The following is a 19,259-nucleotide window of genomic DNA, read 5'->3' on the forward strand; positions in this document are numbered from 1 at the left end:
TTTACTTGTTTTTATAGGGGGAAAATTGTAAGTCCGGCTACCATAATATTGCATCAATAGTCAACATATCCTCTCCAAAGCTCCATTTCTCTCTCCATTTGTTATTGGTACAAAAGCTGCCCTCACTAAATTTATTACTGCCCCAGACTTAAGGACTAACTTCTCCTTAAGTGCTGTGAACTGAGTTATACTAGAATGGTTGAGTCATGAAAGCGAGATATGTGTAGAGAGGAAACAAACCTATTCCTAAAGTCCCTTCGATAGCTCAGCTGGTAGAGCGGAGGACTGTAGAGGTGCTGCCTATGGGAATCCTTAGGTCGCTGGTTCGATTCCGGCTCGAAGGAGACATGATTTTGTAGCTTACACTCTACAGTAGTGACGTGAGAAATCCCTTGTCAGTAACATTTGTCCTCGGACAGGTGTTTTCTTCCCTCTGCAAACTGCGCTGTTCACGTGCATTTTATTAGTCCTGAGTCACTGGCAAGCGAAAGCGCTCCTGAGTGTAAGTGGTTACTGATCACAAGCAGCCCCACTGCCTCTCCGCAAGCGCCAGCCCTAGCAACTAAGGAGGCCTGGGAGGCAAGAGCGGCAGCAGCAGAACACGAACCCGGACAGGGCTGTGAGTTTATTGCGCAGCCTCAGTGGAACAAGCAGCCGCTGTTTCCCACTGTGAGGCTTGGCGGGAGGGAAAACTCACTCCCCCAGCATGCAGCGCGCTATGTCCCGCCTCCCCGCTCCGGGTCCATCCCTGTCTGGCGCTATGCCCCGCCCCCTCCTTCCCCTACTGGTCGCACCCCTTCCCCCGCTGGCGCGGTGCCCCGCCTCGATCTCGTGCGGCCCCCACAGCCAATGGGGTTGCAGTCCGCGTGCGCAGATTCAAACGGTGACTCTGGAGGGAGGCTGGGCGCGAGATTCGGCGGCACGGACAAAACCAGCAGCGAGCGTGGCGGCGGCGGAGCGGCTGGAGAGGCGCGGCCGGGACGGGCACGGGGGGAGCTGGGGACGCAGCTGGAGCGGGGGCCGTTGTGACGGGGCCTGGGAGCAGCAGCTTGGACCCGGACAAGAAGCGTCCGCCGCCCCCGATCCTGTCCCCGCGGCCGGGCCGGGCTAAGCCATGTTCTGTGTGCGGGGGGCCGGGCCAGGCCGGGGCTAGGAGCTGCTGCCGGTGGAGGCGGTGGGGTTAGATGCGCGGGGGTCTCCGGGAGCGGTACAGGGAGCCGCCCCCTCCTCCCGGTGTGTGACGGGGACGGGCGCCACGACCGGCACAGACTCCCGAGCCCGTGCGTGAGCCCCGGGGCAGCGTGAGGAGCCCGGGCGGGGAGCCGCGCAGCTCTGTTCGCCAGCCCGCCTCCGCCTCCGCCCCCTCCCTATGGTGCGCCTAGAGGATGGCGAAGAGACCGCGCAGGTGAGTAACGCCCCCCGATTGGCCGGCCCTGGCTCAGGTATCTCCGCGTCTGGGTCCCAAATCTCCGCTCCCTCTCCCGGTCTCAGCGCTTCCTGTCTTCCGCGCCCAGGTGGTACCTGTCCCCTGCACTCCCCGCCGGCTCCGCGCTCCGCTGTGGGGCAGGTAAGTCCGCCCTACTCCCGGCCACCCCTCGTCCCCCTTCATCTTTCTCCCCAGACCAGAGGCGCAGACTTTCCTCTTACCCAGCTGTCCTTCCCCGTGCTCAGTTGTCCCTGCCCACTCTCCGTGCCCCGCAGCTGTCCCGACCCCGTCTGCATCACGCCCCCATCTCCTGTCACCGACCCGCCTGTCGCTACACAGGTGTTCCCCGACTGCTCCATCTCCCCTGCATGTTGGATCCCCCAGGAGTCGCTGCATCCATGTCTATCCTATGTTACCCCGTACCCCAGACATAAAGGTAACCTCATCTTCTCTTTCCCCGAAGGTAATAGATACTCTTCCCACACCATAGTTGTTCTTGTCAGTTTTCCCTACTTCCATAACATTGCTGATCCTTTCCCACTCTGCTTTCACACGCTCCTGATGGGAAGCTAGGCTTGACCATAACCAGCCATGTGCTTTTAATATTCTTTGTCTTCACTAATTCCTAATTTAAAAAAAAACACAGACTGTTTCTCTAGTCCTGGCATGTCCACTGATTGAAAGAAAGCTATATGGGGTTCTTGCTCTGTAGCTGGGGATCTATGAGAGAAAGTGTTTATTCAGCTGCAAACATTGAGAGCTGTTCTAGATAAATCCTTAGTTTTGCAGTGTCTCCTAAAAATTCAAATTTTGAATATAAAATGAAACTAAATTTATTAATATAGTTACTGCTGTCTTCAGTTTTTATTAGCGGTGGACTTCCATAGTGTTATCTGTTTTTAAAAAAAAATAAAATTTTGAAAACTGATAAGGAAATACAGAAGGGGGTTTATAAGGTTGATAAAGAAAGAGCAGGGTAAATGGTTAATATTAGTTATGAAAACTATTAGGTTTTGACCTTCCACACTATTTGGAGGTTGCTGTGGATTCATATTGTGCATAGGAGTGAAGAAATTATAGTTTTGTGGTTGCTACATAAGAATCTGATACTGTATTTTTCTTCCTGAGAAGATCAGGTTTATTACAAATACACTATAAATTCATAGTTTTTGTTGAAAAACTGCAGCAGGGCAGGAAAGTAATATGTTTGCCCTGTAATTGTTTCAAGGAACACAAAAATATCTGAGAAACTAGAGATGATCAACTGCCTTAATATAGGTATACTAGAACATCAGAAATTCCATCTACAATATTGTACCCAGTATACCATCTGGAGCTTCTCTCTTTTTTCCAACAGAAGTTGGTCCACTAAAAGTTATTACCTCATCCATCTTGTCTCTCTGGTGTTTAGGAGCTAAGCAAGACTTACTAGTCTTTCTGTAAGTGCTAACATGCTGTCACTGAATACTGAATTGTGAAGAGTTTACATTTCTTGCTAGATAATTAAAATAGTTGTGTATAGAGGGTGATCTCATCTGCTACAGATTGGTAACACCAGAACACAAATTATATGTTAGCATATAACAACATGACCTGCAAGAACGGGTGCAAACTGCTTTTGGGATTGCTGATTTGTACAAGAGTAAGGAGGCATCTTGATCTTTGAGTTCTAGGTGGTGTTATTAGGTATAACATTGTCTTTGATTTTTAAAACGAGAGAAGTTTTCATTTCTTAATACATCTGCCAACTCTTCAGCTACATAATAAAAAAGGACACTGAAGCCTAGAATCTTAATTTAAAAAGTCTTTTGACTATTATAATTTAATTATTGAAATTTAACTTATGTATTTTTACTCTTTCAAACAGCGTGGTAAAATTAAATGGCTCTATTTCACTTTCTGTTTTCATGCACTAATTCAATACAGTTTCAGTGCACAACACTACAGAGGAATGGTCAAATAAATTGTAATCGCTGAAATTTTAAAAAATCCATTCATATTAGGTTTTGAGTATTTTTTAAAACTACCTTTTGATTACTTAAGCACATATATAATTTTTGGACCTAACCTGTTTGTGTCCTAGTCTAAGCAAATCTATACGCTACAAATTCATGTTTGTTTTCAGTCTGAGATGGGTGAGGTACAAGAAATTTTAATATGTGGACTCTAGTGCAGATACTCTTTTCTCTCTGTGCAATTTAAACACTCAATCTTTGGGCTATGTAGAATGCATTTGTCTTTTTGTAGAATGTTCAAGTGAATAGTTCTTAACTGCCACTGTAGGCAGGGCTGTGTGTATCTTGAACTGCTGAGGAATCCACTGCTGGCTCTGATATGCTCCATTTCTAGAATCTAGATATTATTAGCCAAGAGAACCTTAAATATATAAAACAAGTGTAAGAAGATTCTCTCTTGTCTTCCTGAGGCTGTAGGCAGCCTGAAATAATGCTTCAAAGATGTGACCTGACCCATTCACCTCAGTGATGTTAATTCTGAGTTTTAATTGACAGTTCAGATGTAAGCATTGTACATTATTTTAGTGCTAGCTGTTTTAGTAGAAATATCCAACTAATATTATTGCATAATTCCGTGTTATCTCCCACATCTGGTGTCAAAAGTGTTGGGGGGAGGGATAGCTCAGTGGTTTGAGCATTGGCCTGCTAAATTCATGATTGTGAGTTCAATCCTTGAGGGGGCCACTTAGGGATCTGGGGCAAAAATCTGTCTGGGGATTGGTCCTGCTTTGAGCAGCTGGTTGGACTAGATGACCTCCCAAGGTCCCTTCCAACCCTGATATTCTATGCCCTACCCACTTGCCAAAAACATCCAGCTTTACTCCTAAAACTTCTACAGTGTGATTTTGTTTCTAAGAAACAAAAACACCCACCCATCCCATGGTCTACTGGAAATGTAAGGTAGTGCAAAATATATTGAGTTCAATATCAACAACAATTGATTATTTTCATTTGGGAAAAAATTACATTTTAAAAATATATCAACGTTGCTCCAGAGTTTCCTATTCACCGTACTAGAATGCTACAGCGACCAGGAACTGTGGTGTTGCTGCATAATTTTTGTCAGGCTTTGCGCAGAGTGTACTGATTCTTGGCTATAACTCAAATACAGATAAGCTTTAGGTTTTTTTTTTTATTGCCTTTCAAAATAGTATCGTATTAAATAGTTTGACCCGGAAATGGTAGTATTTGAACATGTAGATTAGTAAGACTAGTGTCTCTGGACCAGTGGGTTGTGTGTGTTGGGCAGTAGTTAAAACAGGAAGAGATACCTAAAGATATATGTTTTGTTTGCTCTGTCACCACTATTTTGCAGGTGGTCTATGCACAAAGGTTTCTGTTCTTTCAAGTCAGAATAATACTTTAAGGGGTTAATATTAGAGGTTATTATCAAGTGTTCATTGTAAACCATTTAAATAGCAAGATATTTGCTTATTAATTATCAATGTTTTAAAAATTAATGTTGGTAAAATAGTTATTCAAACGTGTAAAACATTTAAAGGATGCCTTTTTGATGTGGGAAATGAGAAATTAGATTAACTGTACTGTAACATAATTGGGAGAACTATACAAAACAAAACAGTATTTTATTGTCTATTTCATTATCTGATTCAGATGAATTGGCCCTTTTTCGGCAGCCTGCTCTTTGTAATAGCTTCAGACTCCTTTTGCCAGTTGTTAACTTAATTTTGGTCCACTATGCAGTGCTTAAATTACGGAGATCATGTTCAGAGTGTAACCACATAGAGACAATTGAGTTGTAATTTTAAGTGTACTTTGTGGCTTACTTGAGGTGAAAAGAACAGGAGTACTTGTGGCACCTTAGAGACTAACAAATTTATTTGAGCATAAGCTTTCGTGGGCTACAGCCCACTTCATCAGATGCATGCAGTGGAAAATACAGTAGGGACACACACACACACACACACACACACACACGCTATAAGGAGAGTGATCCGTTAAGGTGAGCTATTATCAGCAGGAGAGAAAAAGAACTGTTTGTAGTGGTAAGGAAAATGGCCCATTTCCAGCAATTGACAAGAAGATGTGAGGAACTGTATGGGGGGAATAAGCATGGGGAAATAGTTTTACTTTGAGGTGGAACGGGGTATTATCAACATGCAATTGCTGAGCATGAGTGAAGAGGTGGAGTGTGTGTGAGGAGGGGGGTAGAGGTGTGGGCGGGGAGAAAAAATAAATCAAGACTTGGGGTACAGCTTTCAAAAGCACTTAGGAGACTAAATCCCATTAAAAGCCAAATGGATATATGTTGAAAGTCAATGGGACTTATGTCCTATTGAAAGTTGTATCCAAAACCTGAAGTCTTTTTTCTTTACAACTTTGGGTACAACTTTCCTAAGAACCTAAGCGAGTTAGGTTTCAAAGTCCCATTGACTTAGAACATATGTACTTTTTTATATTTGATTTTTAATGGGACTTAGATGCTTTTGAAAAATTTGAATTTTCTTTTTTATAGACTGGATATTTCTTATTACAGTAAAATTGAAAAATAAATAAAGACTGCATGATCATTTTACAGTGATCACTTTGAGTGTAATCTACTTTCATAAGTAGTGGGAAGGATTTGCTATAGATCATTAAACATGTATATTTGTGATTAAAAAAATCAAAGTACTTGTAGTGACAAATTAAAAGTGGGAAAATTAATGCAGTTGTAAAGAGGGGGGGAAAAGAATGAGTTAAGCCATTACACACCTCTGTGAGCTCCTCTGTGTAACTGAGTTTGTTTGCAAAGTTAAGGTTGTGAAGTATTATACCACTTCTCCAGTAGATGGAGCATACTCAACACGAAGGCACAAAGGTCACTACCTATTTCTACCATTTCTTTCCTCTGACTCACTATCAGGTAAGGAGCTCAGCACTGTAGTTTAAGTTCTGCTGCTTGCTCAGCTAAATTTTGTCCATCTGAAATTATACTTCGTCATTAGTTCTTGTATTTTTCTTTTATTTTTGAAAGGAACCCCTACTCATGGTCTCAGTTTGACTTTTCAGGATTCCATTGATTTTTTGCTTGGCTCTTATCTTTTCTTCAGTTGACCCCTAGATAAGGATCTATATGTCATAATTTTTTCCTGCCTCCCACCTTCAGAGACTGAATTATTCCTCTGCAGCTCTTCCATTCTAAGAGTCACAGTAAGAAGGTTCAGGCTTGGTTGTGCTCTCTGATATGGTGATTACTGCTTGTAGCAAGCATTTTATCTAGGTTCTGATGCTGACATTGTATAGCAGAATGTATTTTTGTGGATCTGGATTTAGTGATCACGAAAGGTTAAAAAAAAAAAAAAGAATCTAGAAGACATTGCTTCCACTAGAGTAACATCCTTAAGTTAAACAAAGCAGGGCACCTGCCATAACTCATAGTGTGACTGTCATATACTCAGTTAAATTCCTAAGTATTTTAAAAAATGCACATACTTTAATTGGTGTTTTGACCTAGAACTTGCACTTGTGTACACCAAAGTACATGTCATAGCATGGCTGTGTGAATTAAGAAAGTTGAAACATGGCATTAATCTGGGGGTTTACTAGACTAGAAAACCGTTTTGTTATGGCCGTAATGCATCTAGTTATTTGCTATGCCTAGCTGACACATTGTTGGATGCTATATTTAAAAAAAGCCTAACTAGTGAGGTTAAGCAAATCTTTTGCTTCAGTTTAAGCTTTTAGAAATTTTCTGCTTATTCCTCACAATATATAGTTCTGCAAAATTGACTAGGTCCCTTGTGGGGTTTATTACTTATCTTTGACGCATAGGATATGAAAAGGAAGGATACTTACTGGATAAGACAATGGTCTGACTTTATGTTCCTACAAATTTTATACTTCTTTCTAGATATCTTCCAGAGATGCACCAGATGCACAGATTACAACCGAAATCCTCTCTGGTTTCTTGAGTTATTGGTGGTCAGTTAATTTAAAATATATTTCTAGTTTGTTTAAACTGTTCTGTTTGTTTAAACCTGCAGTGAGGAAGAAGATGATGACCTTCAGTATGCAGATCATGACTATGAAGTACCACAGCAAAAAGGGTTGAAGAAGATATGTAACAGAGTAAAATGGACACGTGATGAGGTAACACTTGACCAGGTAACTTTACTTTTTATATCATACCAAAATGCTATATTTCTCAGCTGATATTATGTCTTTACAGGATGACAAGCTAAAGAAGCTGGTAGAACAAAATGGTACAGATGATTGGACTTTCATTGCTAGTCATTTACAAGTAAGTGTGAAGTATAATTTTTTTAATGAAAGGGTCTACCATGATATGTCTAATTTGGAGATGACAGGCTATGAAGCAGTTTGTATGGGGAGGCATACATGACTGCTATATCTGACTTCTATGGATACCCGTAACTTGGGCTGGGACAGCCAAGTCCCAAACCCTCGAGGCTTATTGAGTAAAACCAAGATTTTGACTTACTATTAATTTCAGGAGGGAAGCCAGCAGCTTGTGAACCACCAGTGTGCTATGCTCATGTCTGCCAATATATCTGAAGTGGGTTGCTTCATTCTGAATCATTTGCGGTCTTCATGTGGGGTTACAGTCAAGTCCATGTTGTGGATTGAAGTAGTTTAACTAGAAGGTGATAAAAGTGCAAATCAGTCAAAATCCTCCTTTCAGATGTGAAAGGAAAAAGAGGCTAGTTTTTTTACCAAAGGAGGATTCTTTATCGCTGTGGCAATCTGTGTCTGGGAGCTATGAGGAAACCATCTCAAACCTAAGGCTTTGTGCCAATTTGGCAACTTGTGGTCTTACTCCTTCAATTGATAAGGTTAGAGTAATATCCAGTTTCCAATCCTCCCCCCCACCCAACACTAAAATCCCTCCAGCCCTTTTGTGGAGTTGAGTTTAAACTAGTAGCTTTATCCATCTGAGGTGGTGGGCTGCATTAACGGAGAATGACTGCCACCTGCATATTAATGGCACTGAAGTCCATGGCTTCTTATTTTTCCCAAGTTTCCTCATGATGAAGAGGGGGAGAGAGAGTGAGTATTGAGTCTTGTGGGCCATGGCATGATTGGTCTGGGTGAGGCAGAGCTGGTGTTCGTTTTGGTATTGGGATTTGTGAGGTAAACAAATGAATAGAATGAGTACTTTGCGATATTGCATGTCAAAAGCACCATATGGTCACTTCTGTCAAGTGACAGATCTACACAGTACTGTAAGCCTAGGGTAAATTTACAGTCCAGGTAGATAGACTTGCACTAGTGGGGCATAAGCTAGCGCATTAACAATAGCAGTGTGGATGTTGTGGTTCAGGCTGGAGCTCAGGCTCTGTAGCTCACCCAACCCCCTAGGCTTCAAATTCAGAGCCGCAACGTCCACACAGCTATCTTTAACATGCTAGCTTGGGGGTCGACAACCTTTCAGAAGTGGTGTGCCAAGTCTTCATTTATTTACTCTAAGGTTTTGCGTGCCAGTAATACATTTTAATGTTTTTAGAAGGTCTCTTTCTATAAGTCTATAATATATAACTAAACTATTGTTGTATGTAAAGTAAATAAAGTTTTTAAAATGTTTAAGAAGCTTCATATTAAATTAAAATGCAGAGCACCCCCAGACCAGTGGCCAGGACCCGGGCAGTGTGAGTGCCACTGAAAATCAGCTTGCATGCCGCCTTTGGCACACGTGCCATAGGTTACCTACCCCTGTGCTAGCTCGAGGCTCACTCATGTGAGCCTATCAGTCTGGAAGGCTTGTTCCCAGTTGCAATGTAGACATACCCTTACAAACTTGTTTCCTGCCCAGCGACAAAAGAGGTTTGTCCACCAGTGCCAGAAGGGTTGAATTTGTGCGGTACTCTTCCGGAATGTGATTGTGATTGATTCAGGATGATGAAAATGACAGTGCTGCTGGAATTTGAGTGCCACTACCTTCTCACTGACTTCACTAAGAAAACGAGGGGTTGGAATATATTCAATAAATGGCAAGGTTATTGATGCCAAGAGCAGATTTCATGGCTGACCAATCTTTGCCTTCTAAAGTGAGTGTAATAGTTAACCTTTCAAAGACATTGATGCTTTTTAGTTCTCTTGCTGGTGGGGGAGTGGCACTGTATGTGAAAGAAAAAATTGAGTCAAATGAAGTAAAAAAGTAGATGAACCAAACTGTACCATAGAATCTCTATGGGTAATAATTCCATGCTTGAAGAATAAGAATATAGCAGTAGGGATATACTACTGACCAGGATGGTGATAATGACACTGAAATGCTCAGTGAGATCAGAGAGAATATAAAAATAAAAAACTCAGTAATAATGGGGGATTTCAGCTATCCCCATATTGACTGGGTACATGTCACCTCAGGATGGGGTGCAGAGATAAAGTTTCCTGGCACTTTAAATGGCCGATTCTTGGAGCAGCTAGTCCTGGAACCCAGAAGACGAGAGGCAGTTCTTGCTTTAGATCTAAGTGGAGCACAGGATCTGGTCCAAGAGGTGAATATAGCTGAACCCCTTGATAATAGTGACCATAACATAGTAAAACTTAATATATCCCTGGGGCGGGGGTGGAGAGGGAGAAAACACCAAAGCAGCCCACCACAGTAGCATTTAATTTCAGAAAGGAGAACAACACAAAAATGAGGAAGTTAGTGAAACAGAAATTAAGAGGTACAGTGCCAAGTGAAATCCCTGCAAGCTGTATGGAAACTTTTTAGACACCATAATAGAAGCTCAATTTAATTTTATACCCCAAACTAAAAAACATAGTAAGAGGACCAAAAAAAGTGCTACCATGGCTAAACAACCAAGTATAAGAAGCAGTTAGAGGCAAAAGGGCATCTTTAAAAAGTGGAAGTGTAAAATTATAATTAGGAAGGCCAAAAAGAATTTGAAGAACACCTAGCCAAGGACTTGGAAAGTAACAGTGCAAAGAAAAAAAAAAATTTACATCAGAAGCAGGAAGCCTACTAAACAACTGGTGGAGCCATTAGAGGATCGAGATGCTAAAGAAGCACTCAAGATAAGGTAATTGCAGAAAAACTACATGAATTCTTTGCATCGGTCTTCACAGCTGAGGATGTGAGGGAGATTCCCCAACCTGAGCCTTTCTTTTTAGGTGACAAATCTGAGGAATTGTCCCAGATTGAGGTGTCGTTAGAGGAGGTTTTGGAACAAATTGATAAATTAAACAGTAATAAGTCACCAGAACCAGATGGTATTCATCCGACAATTCTGAAGGAACTCAGATGTGAAATTGTAGAACTACTAACTGTGGTATATAACCTATCATTTAAATCAGCTTCTGTACCAGATGACTGGAGAATAGCTAATGTGACACCAATTTTTTAAAAAGGCTCCAGAGGCGATACCGGCTATTACAGGCCAGTAAGCCGAACTTCGGTAGGTTGAAACTGTAGTAAAGAACAGAATTATCAGACACATAGATGAACACGATTTGTTGGGGAAGAGCCAACGTGGTTTTTGTAAAGGGAAATTGTGCCTCCCCAATCTACTAGAATTCTTAGAGGGTGCCATAAAGCATGTGGACAAGGGGGATCCAGTGGATATAGCGTACTTAGATTTCAGAAAGCCTTTGACAAGGTCCCTCACCAAAGGCTCTTAAGCAAAGTAAGCTGTAAAGGGATAAGAGGAAAGGTCCTCTCCTGCATCAGCAACTGGTTAAAAGATAGGAAACAAAGGGTAGGAATAGATGGTCAGTTTTCAGAATGGAGAGGTGTCCCCCAGGGGTCTGTGCTGGGACCAGTACTGTTCAACATATTCATAAATGATCTGGAAAAAGGGGTAAACAGTGAGGTGGCAACATTTGCAGGTGATACAAAACTACCCAAGATAGTTAAGTCCAAAGCAGACTGTGAAGAGTTACAAAGGGATCTCACAAAACTGGGTGACTTGGCAACAGAATGGCAGATGAAATTCAATGCACATTGGAAAACATAATCCCAACTATACATATAAAATGATGGGGTCTAAATTAGCTGTTACCACTCAAGAAAGAGATCTTGGAGTCATTGTGGATAGTTCTCCAAAAACATTGGCTGAATGTGTAACGGCAGTTAAAAAAGCGAACAGAATGTTGGGAATCCTTAAGAAAGGGATAGATTGGGGTGGACAAACTTTTTGGCCCGAGGGACACATCTGGGTATAGAAATTGTAGGTTGGGCCATGAATACTTACAAAATTGGTGTTGGAGGGTGTGAGGACTCTGGCTGTGGGTGCAGGCTTCAGGGTGGGGCTAGAAATGAGTTCAGGGTGTGGGAGGGGGCTCTGGGCTGGATTGGGGGGGTGAGGGTGCAGGCTGGGGATGAGGGGTCTGGGCTGTAGGAGGATGCTCCAAGCTGGGACTGAGGGGTTTGGAGGATGGGAGGGGGATTGGGGCACAGGGGGCTGGGGGTGCAGGCTCTGGGGTGGGGCTGAGGATGAGGGGTTTGGGGTGCAAGAGGGTGCTCCAGGCTGGGACTGAGGGGTTTGGAGGGCCGATCAGGGTTGGGGTGTTGGAGGAGGCTCATGGGTGCAGGCTTTGGGCAGTGCTTATCTCAAGTAGCTCCTGGAAGCAGCGGCATGTCCCCCCACCCTCTGGCTCCTATGCAGAAGCGCAACCAGGTGGGTCTGCTGCATGCTGCATCATCTGTAGGCACCGCCTCTGCAGTTCCTATTGGCTGCTGTTCCTGGCCAATGGGAGCTGCGGGGGCGGCGCTTGGGGTGGGAGCAGTGTGCAGAGTGGAGTCCCCTGGCTGCACCTATGCGTGGGAGCTGGAGGGGGGACATGCCGCTGCTTCCTGGAGCCACTAGGAGTGGCCTCCGACCCTGTTTCCCAGCTGGAGCACCGGAGTGGGGCAAGCCCCAGACCCTGCTCCCCAGTGGGAGCTTGAGGGCCGGATTAAAATGGCTGGCGGGCTGGATGCGGCCCACGGATTGTAGTTTGCCCACCTCTGGGATAAATAATAAGACAGAAAATATCATACTCTCTCTATAAAAATCCATGCTATGCCCACATCTTGAATACTGCATGCAAATCTGGTCACTCCATATGAAAAAAGATATATTGGAATTGGAAAAGGTACAGAACATGGCAACAAAAATTATTAGGAGTATAGAACAGCTTTTGTATCAGGAGAGATTAATAAGACTGGGACTTTTCATCTTGGAAAAGAAAATGATAGAGGTCTATAAAAATCATAACTGGTGTGAAGAAGGTAAATAAGGAAGTGTTATTTACTCATAACACAAGAACTAGAGGTCACCAAATTAAATTAATAGGCAGCAGGTTTAAAGCAAACAAAAGGAAGTATTTCTTCACACAAGTGAGAGTCAACCTGTGGAATTCTTTGCCAGAGGATGTTATGAAGACCAAGACTATAACAGGGTTCAAAAAAGAACTAGGTAAATTCATGGAGGATCGGTACATCAGTTGCTATTAACCAGGTTGGGCAGGGATGCAAAACCATGCTCTGAAGTGTCCCAGCCTCTGTTTTGTCAGAAGCTGGGAATGGGCGAGGGGATGGATCACTTGATTACCTGTTCTGTTCATTCCATCTGAAGCACCTGGCATTGGTCGCTGTCAGAAGACAGGATACTGGGCTAGATGGACCATTGGTCTGTCCCAGTGTAGCCGTTCATATGTTTTGTGTTCTTATCTTGGGGTTGGAGAGAGGGCAGAGAGGGATGTCAGGTGCCCTTTGGCAGCCTACAGCAATCATGAAAGTCACCTTAACAGGTGATGGTATAGATAGTCATTGCTTTCAGTGCTGCTATCTTGGTGATGAATTCCATCTTAGGTCTTTAACTTAGGTAATGACTAGATACAAGGTAATACGTTTTTTAAGTGTGTTTACAGCAGCTGACAGAATAAGGCCCCGGGTAAATCAGAACTTCAGAAGGCATGGAAATCATGGAAATGCCTCAAACCATGATCTTTTTTAAATATTCTTTTAAAAGATAAATGTCTACAACAGTTTTTAACAGAAACAACTGCCTTCACTAGTCAATTTCAAGGACAGAATAAATTTTACAAGTAATGTTAGTCAATTTCAAGGATTAAATTTAGTTACAAAATTCATTCCATGCAACCTCCATGAAATTCAATACTTTGCCATTTAGACTGTTGTGAATTTTTTTTTTTTAAATTGTGAATGAAAGTGGACAGAAGTTTTCAAAGCTGCTGAACACCTGCAGCTCATGCTGGCTTCAATAGCGTTTGTGAAACCTTAGTGCTTCTGAATCTAAGTCTCCTTATATACAGGTGGCTAATTATAGATGTTAGGGGACTACCTTTAGGCATGCAGGTCTAAAAACTTTTGGCTTTTCTCTTCCTTCCTCCTCCTCCTCCATCCGAGACTAACCTTTTCTGGTGGAGATTGTGTGTGAGAGTGCAAGTAGGGGTGTTTCTTGTATTTTCTCAAAGATGCTTGATTTAAAATAGGTTAGAGTATCACCAAACTTAATGGTGTGCAGTTGCATTGCAGAAGTCTAATTAGTTAATGCTTGTAAATTGTTTTCAACATACAAAATGACTTTAGGACCTTAGAGGGAAAGGGAGGAAATACAGTAACTTACCCCAACCTACGAAGTTCCAAAAACCTACTTGTAGGGAGAAGGAAATGAGCCAAAGCTGACGAGATTGATAAAGGTGTGGTGGCTAACTTTTTTTTTTTAAAGGCAAGGACAGGATCAATTATAGACCAATGTGATTCTAACTCTTAAACTTGGGGTTATTTGTGTTTTTAAAGTCTTTATGGGAGTGTGCCTGGTTTGAGGTCTAATCTCACCTCAGTAGCTGGGTGGGTGCCCCCGAAGACTCGCTTTTGGTAGCATCAAAGGAAATCAGCCTAACTGCTGAAAAGAGAAGTTATTTAAGCTGCTATGTGGCAGTGGGGGATCAGTTATGGGGAACCCCCCCCCCAACCAGCCTGGGAAAAATATAGGGAAGGATCAAGCATCCATTCCCAAAGTCAAATAGTAATTGTGGGCAAGAGTGAGTTTGTTTGTTTGTTTGTAGGCAGGCAGGCAAGGGTGTTCTGTGGATATGACCTCTACAGAAATCTGCCGTTCTGTGACAGGTTATTGGCACTGAATTTGAAAGGGTTTTGTAGTCAGTCTGTTAAACTCTTTAGCTTTGCCTTGACCAAAAAAGTGGCAGAGTGTAGTTACCATGTGCTAGCTAAGCCTGACCAGAATGCAGCTCATTTTTTGGTCAAGACAAAGCATTTGGGTACTGCCTTTGTGGCCTTGGGAGGGGCCATGAGGACATAAAGCGCACGTGCAGTGCTCTAATGGTTTACTGTTGTAGTAAAAAAAAAAAGTCTCTGGCTTTTTGTGCACAAGGCAGCAACATATTGAGTATAATACATATCTGCATCCAGATCTTGAAGAACAAGTACAGAATGAGTAAGTAACTTTTTCATAATGGAAAGAGCTCAACTATAATAGTGGCTAGGAAGCTCAGTGATTGAATCTTTTCCACTTTGGAATAACCTGTGTAATGCTAATCAGCTATAGTTCATTATTTAGTTTTACATTTGGCATTAGTCAAAACTATTGCTGTTTGTTACGAAAATGGTCTGGAAAACTGTCTATAAACATAATCTTTAGCAAAGTTGTTTTTTAAAACTGTTTCAGAATCGTTCGGATTTTCAGTGCCAGCATCGCTGGCAGAAGGTTCTAAACCCAGAATTGATTAAAGGTCCCTGGACTAAAGAAGAGGATCAGAGGGTAATGGAACCTATTTCACATTGTGCTTGGTTATTTTTTGACTGTAGCAAAAGCATATCAAGACTTCTTTCTGTGTTGTCTCCTCCCTACCCCAATTACTATGGTTTTGTTGGATTCTCAGATCCCAGATGACACATACTAGATTGAATTGGCCTCATTAGCACTACAAAAAGTAATTTTCCCTCTGTTGATATTCACCCCTTCTTGTCAACTGTTGGGAATAGGAAACTTCCACCTTGATTGAATTGGCCCCGTTAACACTGTCCTCGCACTTGGTAAGGCAACTCCCATCTCTTCATGTGCTGTAATATATATACCTGCCTGCTGTATTTTTCACTCCAGGCGTCTGATGAAGTGGGTTTTAGCCCACGAAAGCTTATGCCCAAATACATTTGTTAGAGTCTAAGGTGCTACAAGGACTCCTCTTTGTTTTTGTACATACTAGCTAGTTCACTATGTTACGCTGGGTATATGCCACTGCCCTGGATGACATAAAATGTGAGGCCTGCTCAGGAGTTTATCATTTCCCCATGCTAGTTGAACAGCTTCTCTAACTCATTGAGTAGAAGGAGCCCTCTGTGTTTGGAACTGACATTCATAGGCCATAACCTGGCCTGTCTTACACCTTGTGCTCCCCAAGACCACCAGACTTAACCGGTGACCTGCCCTGATGGGGGAAAATGGATTTGTATGCTCTTGTGAAAGACACTTATAAGACTTTAAAAAAATAATGAAAACAAAACCCTTCCCTTTTTCTGCCTGTCACATATAGTATTAATATAGTATTAATTCACATCTTGTCTGTTTTCTGTGAAAACAGAAAACTAAGAGGACTGACATAACAGATACCAAACAAGTGAAACCTGAGTGAGAGTGGAAACAATTTTTATTCAAACTGTTTAAAACCCATAAGTGTTCAAAAAGAAAAAAATACCGTTTTTAAACAGTTGAAATAAAAAATCATCCCCTCCTCATAGGGCTTTACTTAATATCTCATTTGGTGGTGATCTCAGTTCTTCAGTTACATATAGGCTTCCAGGAAAAACAGACAAGACCTTTCATTAGTAATATGTAAAACAAGCAGCGTGCACATACACTTCTTTATAAGAAGTATAGAATTTTAGAATTGTAGGACTGGAAGAGACCTCTAGAAGTATTATCTAGACCAGTGGTTCTCAACCAGGGGGCTGCAGCCCCCTGTGGGCCCGCGAGCCCTTTCAAGGGGGCCGCGGAGCCCCACAGCTGAAACCTGGTGCCGCAAGCCCCAGTGCTGAAGCCAGGAATGGCATACATGGCTGAAGCTGGTGGCGGTGTCCTCTTTCTCCCCCCTCCCCTCAAAAGCCAGGAGCGGCGTGCGGGCTGAAGCTGGTGGTGGTGTCCCCCCGCAAGCCGGGAGCGGTGCATGGGGCTGAAGCTGGTGGTGGTCCCCCCTTCCTCCCTCCAATGACGGAGATTCCACAACCTCTCTAAGCAATTTATTCCAGTGCTTAACTACCCTGACATTAAGTTTTTCCTTAAGTCCAACCTAAACCGCCCTTGCTGCAATTTAAGCTCATTGCTTCTTGTCCTATCCTCGGATGTTAATGTGAAGAAGTTACTTTCCTCTTCCATGGAACAACCATTTATATACTTGAAAACTGTTATGACCCCTCCTGGAGTCTTTTCTTCTCCAGACTAAACAAACCATTTTTTTTTCAATTTTCTCTCAGGGTCCTGTTGTCTAGGCCTTTCATCATTTAATCAAGTAATTTAAGTATTTCCCAGCACCAGTGCATCAGTTGGCAGAAATCTAACTTGGTCAGCATATATTTTTCTACAGCTAATATTACCTTCACAACATAGTCTTCTTTAACTTTTGAAGCAGGAGTTTATACATAATTCTGAAACCAGGATTCCTGCCAATGACTTCTGAAAGCACCATGACTGTTTGTCTCTATAGGCCTTCTCTAATCCTTAACTTAACTTTTTTTTTAAGAAATCAGTTTTATTATTCATCTTTTGAGATGTTAATTTCACAAATGCTCTTTAATAGGATTTCAAATCTAATTTTTCAAACATACTAAATTGTCTATCATTGCTGCTGTTTGATTTGTGTTCCAGGTTATTGAATTAGTTCAGAAGTATGGTCCAAAACGCTGGTCTTTAATTGCAAAACACCTAAAAGGGAGAATAGGCAAGCAGTGCAGAGAGAGATGGCATAACCACCTCAATCCTGAGGTAAAGAAATCTTCATGGACAGAAGAAGAGGACAGAATAATCTATGAAGCTCACAAGCGTTTGGGAAACAGATGGGCTGAAATTGCAAAACTACTTCCTGGAAGGTGCTTTTCAACGTTTTTGTATTAAATGTAAGAGTATGAAAGCCAGTCGTTACAAGGTCTTTCCAAAATACCATTACAATAGTTGCATGGAATCTAAATGTAAACAAATTAAAAAATCCATGGAAACCTAATTGTCTTCCTATGGACTTTTGTGGTGTTTGCCAAAATTTAAGTTCTGCTTAAAAAACCCCCAAAGCTTATGTCTTCTAGTTAAAGATCAAACTCATGATTAAGCAATGTTTTCTTGTTTGTTGCCAGACCCACAAAAACATTAACATCTGGAGTAATGTGAACTTCCTTCATTTATATTGTTCAAATGCCAACACTGTTAACTGTTTTACTAATAAATACAATACTCATCACATCCTGATTTTTTCCATCTGTTTTTAAGGACATTGCAGGGCAAAATGTTACTAGAATATGTGTGTATTCTGATATCCAAAAATGTGGTTAAATGTGATGGGGGTACATTTTGGCTTTTCACTGAAGACACATGCCCCCAAAACACCCAATCCTAAACAAACTTTGAAAAAGATCTTGGGCAAGCTTACTGTAATGAGTGTTTTAAACATTGAAGTGCAATTTCTAATCTTTCTAGTTTTTTTATTTACTTTTATCCACAGGTTAGCTAACTTGTGACAAATTGTATGAGTAGCTCAGTTGAAGTCAGTGGGACTTCTTATGTAACTGCTCAACAGTGTGAGTAAAGAGCTTTCTAACTGTCAATTTGTTACAAGTTTTGAAATAAATTCTCCAAAAATCTGTAGATGCTCTCCCTTTTTAAATTTAAATCCTTACTCTTACTCTGCAAGTAGTCTAATGAACTTCAGTAGGACTGAAGAGCAGGGTATTCATCTTGAGTAGTGGTGCAAGAATTTGGCCTCCATATGTGGTAGTTAGCTGAGAAGGTCTTTAATGAATTTGTGGGTGATTTTAATTTATTTTTAAAGAAATTCTAGATCCAAAAGTAATTGTGCAAAGTTCTGCAGGAATTAAATGGTGGGGTTTTTTTTAACAACTTTATATTTGATAAAGCTAGAGGTGAAAACAGTATGGTCATATAGCATATCCAGCTGTTGAGGTATCCAGTCAAGAAAAAGATGTTCCTCACCAGTTAGAGAAGTGGTGAAATGTATGTGATAAGTTTAAAAAAAATAAAAATGATCGGTGTAATTTATGAAGTTTGCAATGTGGTAAATTGTGTAATCTACCTAATTAAAAATTTATTCCTGAAATAATTTGGTTTCCATATCTTCCTACTATATGACTTTGTTTTAGGACAGACAATTCAATAAAAAATCATTGGAATTCCACTATGCGAAGAAAAGTGGAACAGGAAGGATATTTACAAGATGGAATCAAGACTGAACAGCCTTGTTCATCAAAACTTCAACACAAACCTTGTGCCACTGTAGAACACCTACAAACCCAGAATCAGTTTTACATACCTGTTCAGGCACAAGTAAGTTTTAAATGTACATACAAAAATTCATTCATTGCACTGTATATTTCTTCTATACTGTTGGCATATTATAAAATATAAGTTGGTCTCTGAAGAGGCCACCTGTCGACTTAATTTTGACCTAAATTATGTTTTGTAAAAGAAAACATAAAAACCTAGTACTATTAGAACTGTTTCCATGGTATGTTTTAAATTCAGTAGGGTAGTTGTTTTCTAAATAAAATTTCCTAGCAGTGTTCCCCAGTCAAACCCTGCAATTCTAAAAGCTTGAAAGTGCAAATGTCTTCCTTCATTTTTGTTTTCACGCTGAAAAAGTACTTCAAAGTAGAAACTCAGACT

The 19,259-nt window shown here is 41.5% G+C and overlaps 1 protein-coding gene and 1 non-coding gene across 2 annotated transcripts in view; both read left to right on the top strand.

The window, feature by feature from the left end:
* The first annotated feature begins 254 nt into the window (after nucleotides 1-254).
* TRNAY-GUA lies at nucleotides 255-344 on the top strand. Its single transcript is given in 2 exon segments — nucleotides 255-291; nucleotides 309-344. It is a non-coding gene; the product is annotated as a tRNA-Tyr (tRNA).
* A 574-nt stretch (nucleotides 345-918) lies between these two features.
* MYBL1 (MYB proto-oncogene like 1) overlaps nucleotides 919-19,259 on the top strand; it is a 36,646-nt gene continuing 18,305 nt past the window's right edge. The window contains exons 1-6 of the mRNA XM_045007667.1: nucleotides 919-1,405; nucleotides 7,428-7,533; nucleotides 7,613-7,684; nucleotides 15,045-15,137; nucleotides 17,238-17,458; nucleotides 18,737-18,920. Of these exons, the coding sequence (XP_044863602.1) occupies nucleotides 1,386-1,405; nucleotides 7,428-7,533; nucleotides 7,613-7,684; nucleotides 15,045-15,137; nucleotides 17,238-17,458; nucleotides 18,737-18,920 (696 nt within the window). The 5' untranslated portion in view covers nucleotides 919-1,385. The remainder of the gene's footprint in view (nucleotides 1,406-7,427; nucleotides 7,534-7,612; nucleotides 7,685-15,044; nucleotides 15,138-17,237; nucleotides 17,459-18,736; nucleotides 18,921-19,259) is intronic.

The sequence above is a fragment of the Mauremys mutica genome, chromosome 2, assembly GCF_020497125.1.
Source record: "Mauremys mutica isolate MM-2020 ecotype Southern chromosome 2, ASM2049712v1, whole genome shotgun sequence".
Taxonomy (NCBI): Eukaryota; Metazoa; Chordata; order Testudines; family Geoemydidae; genus Mauremys; species Mauremys mutica.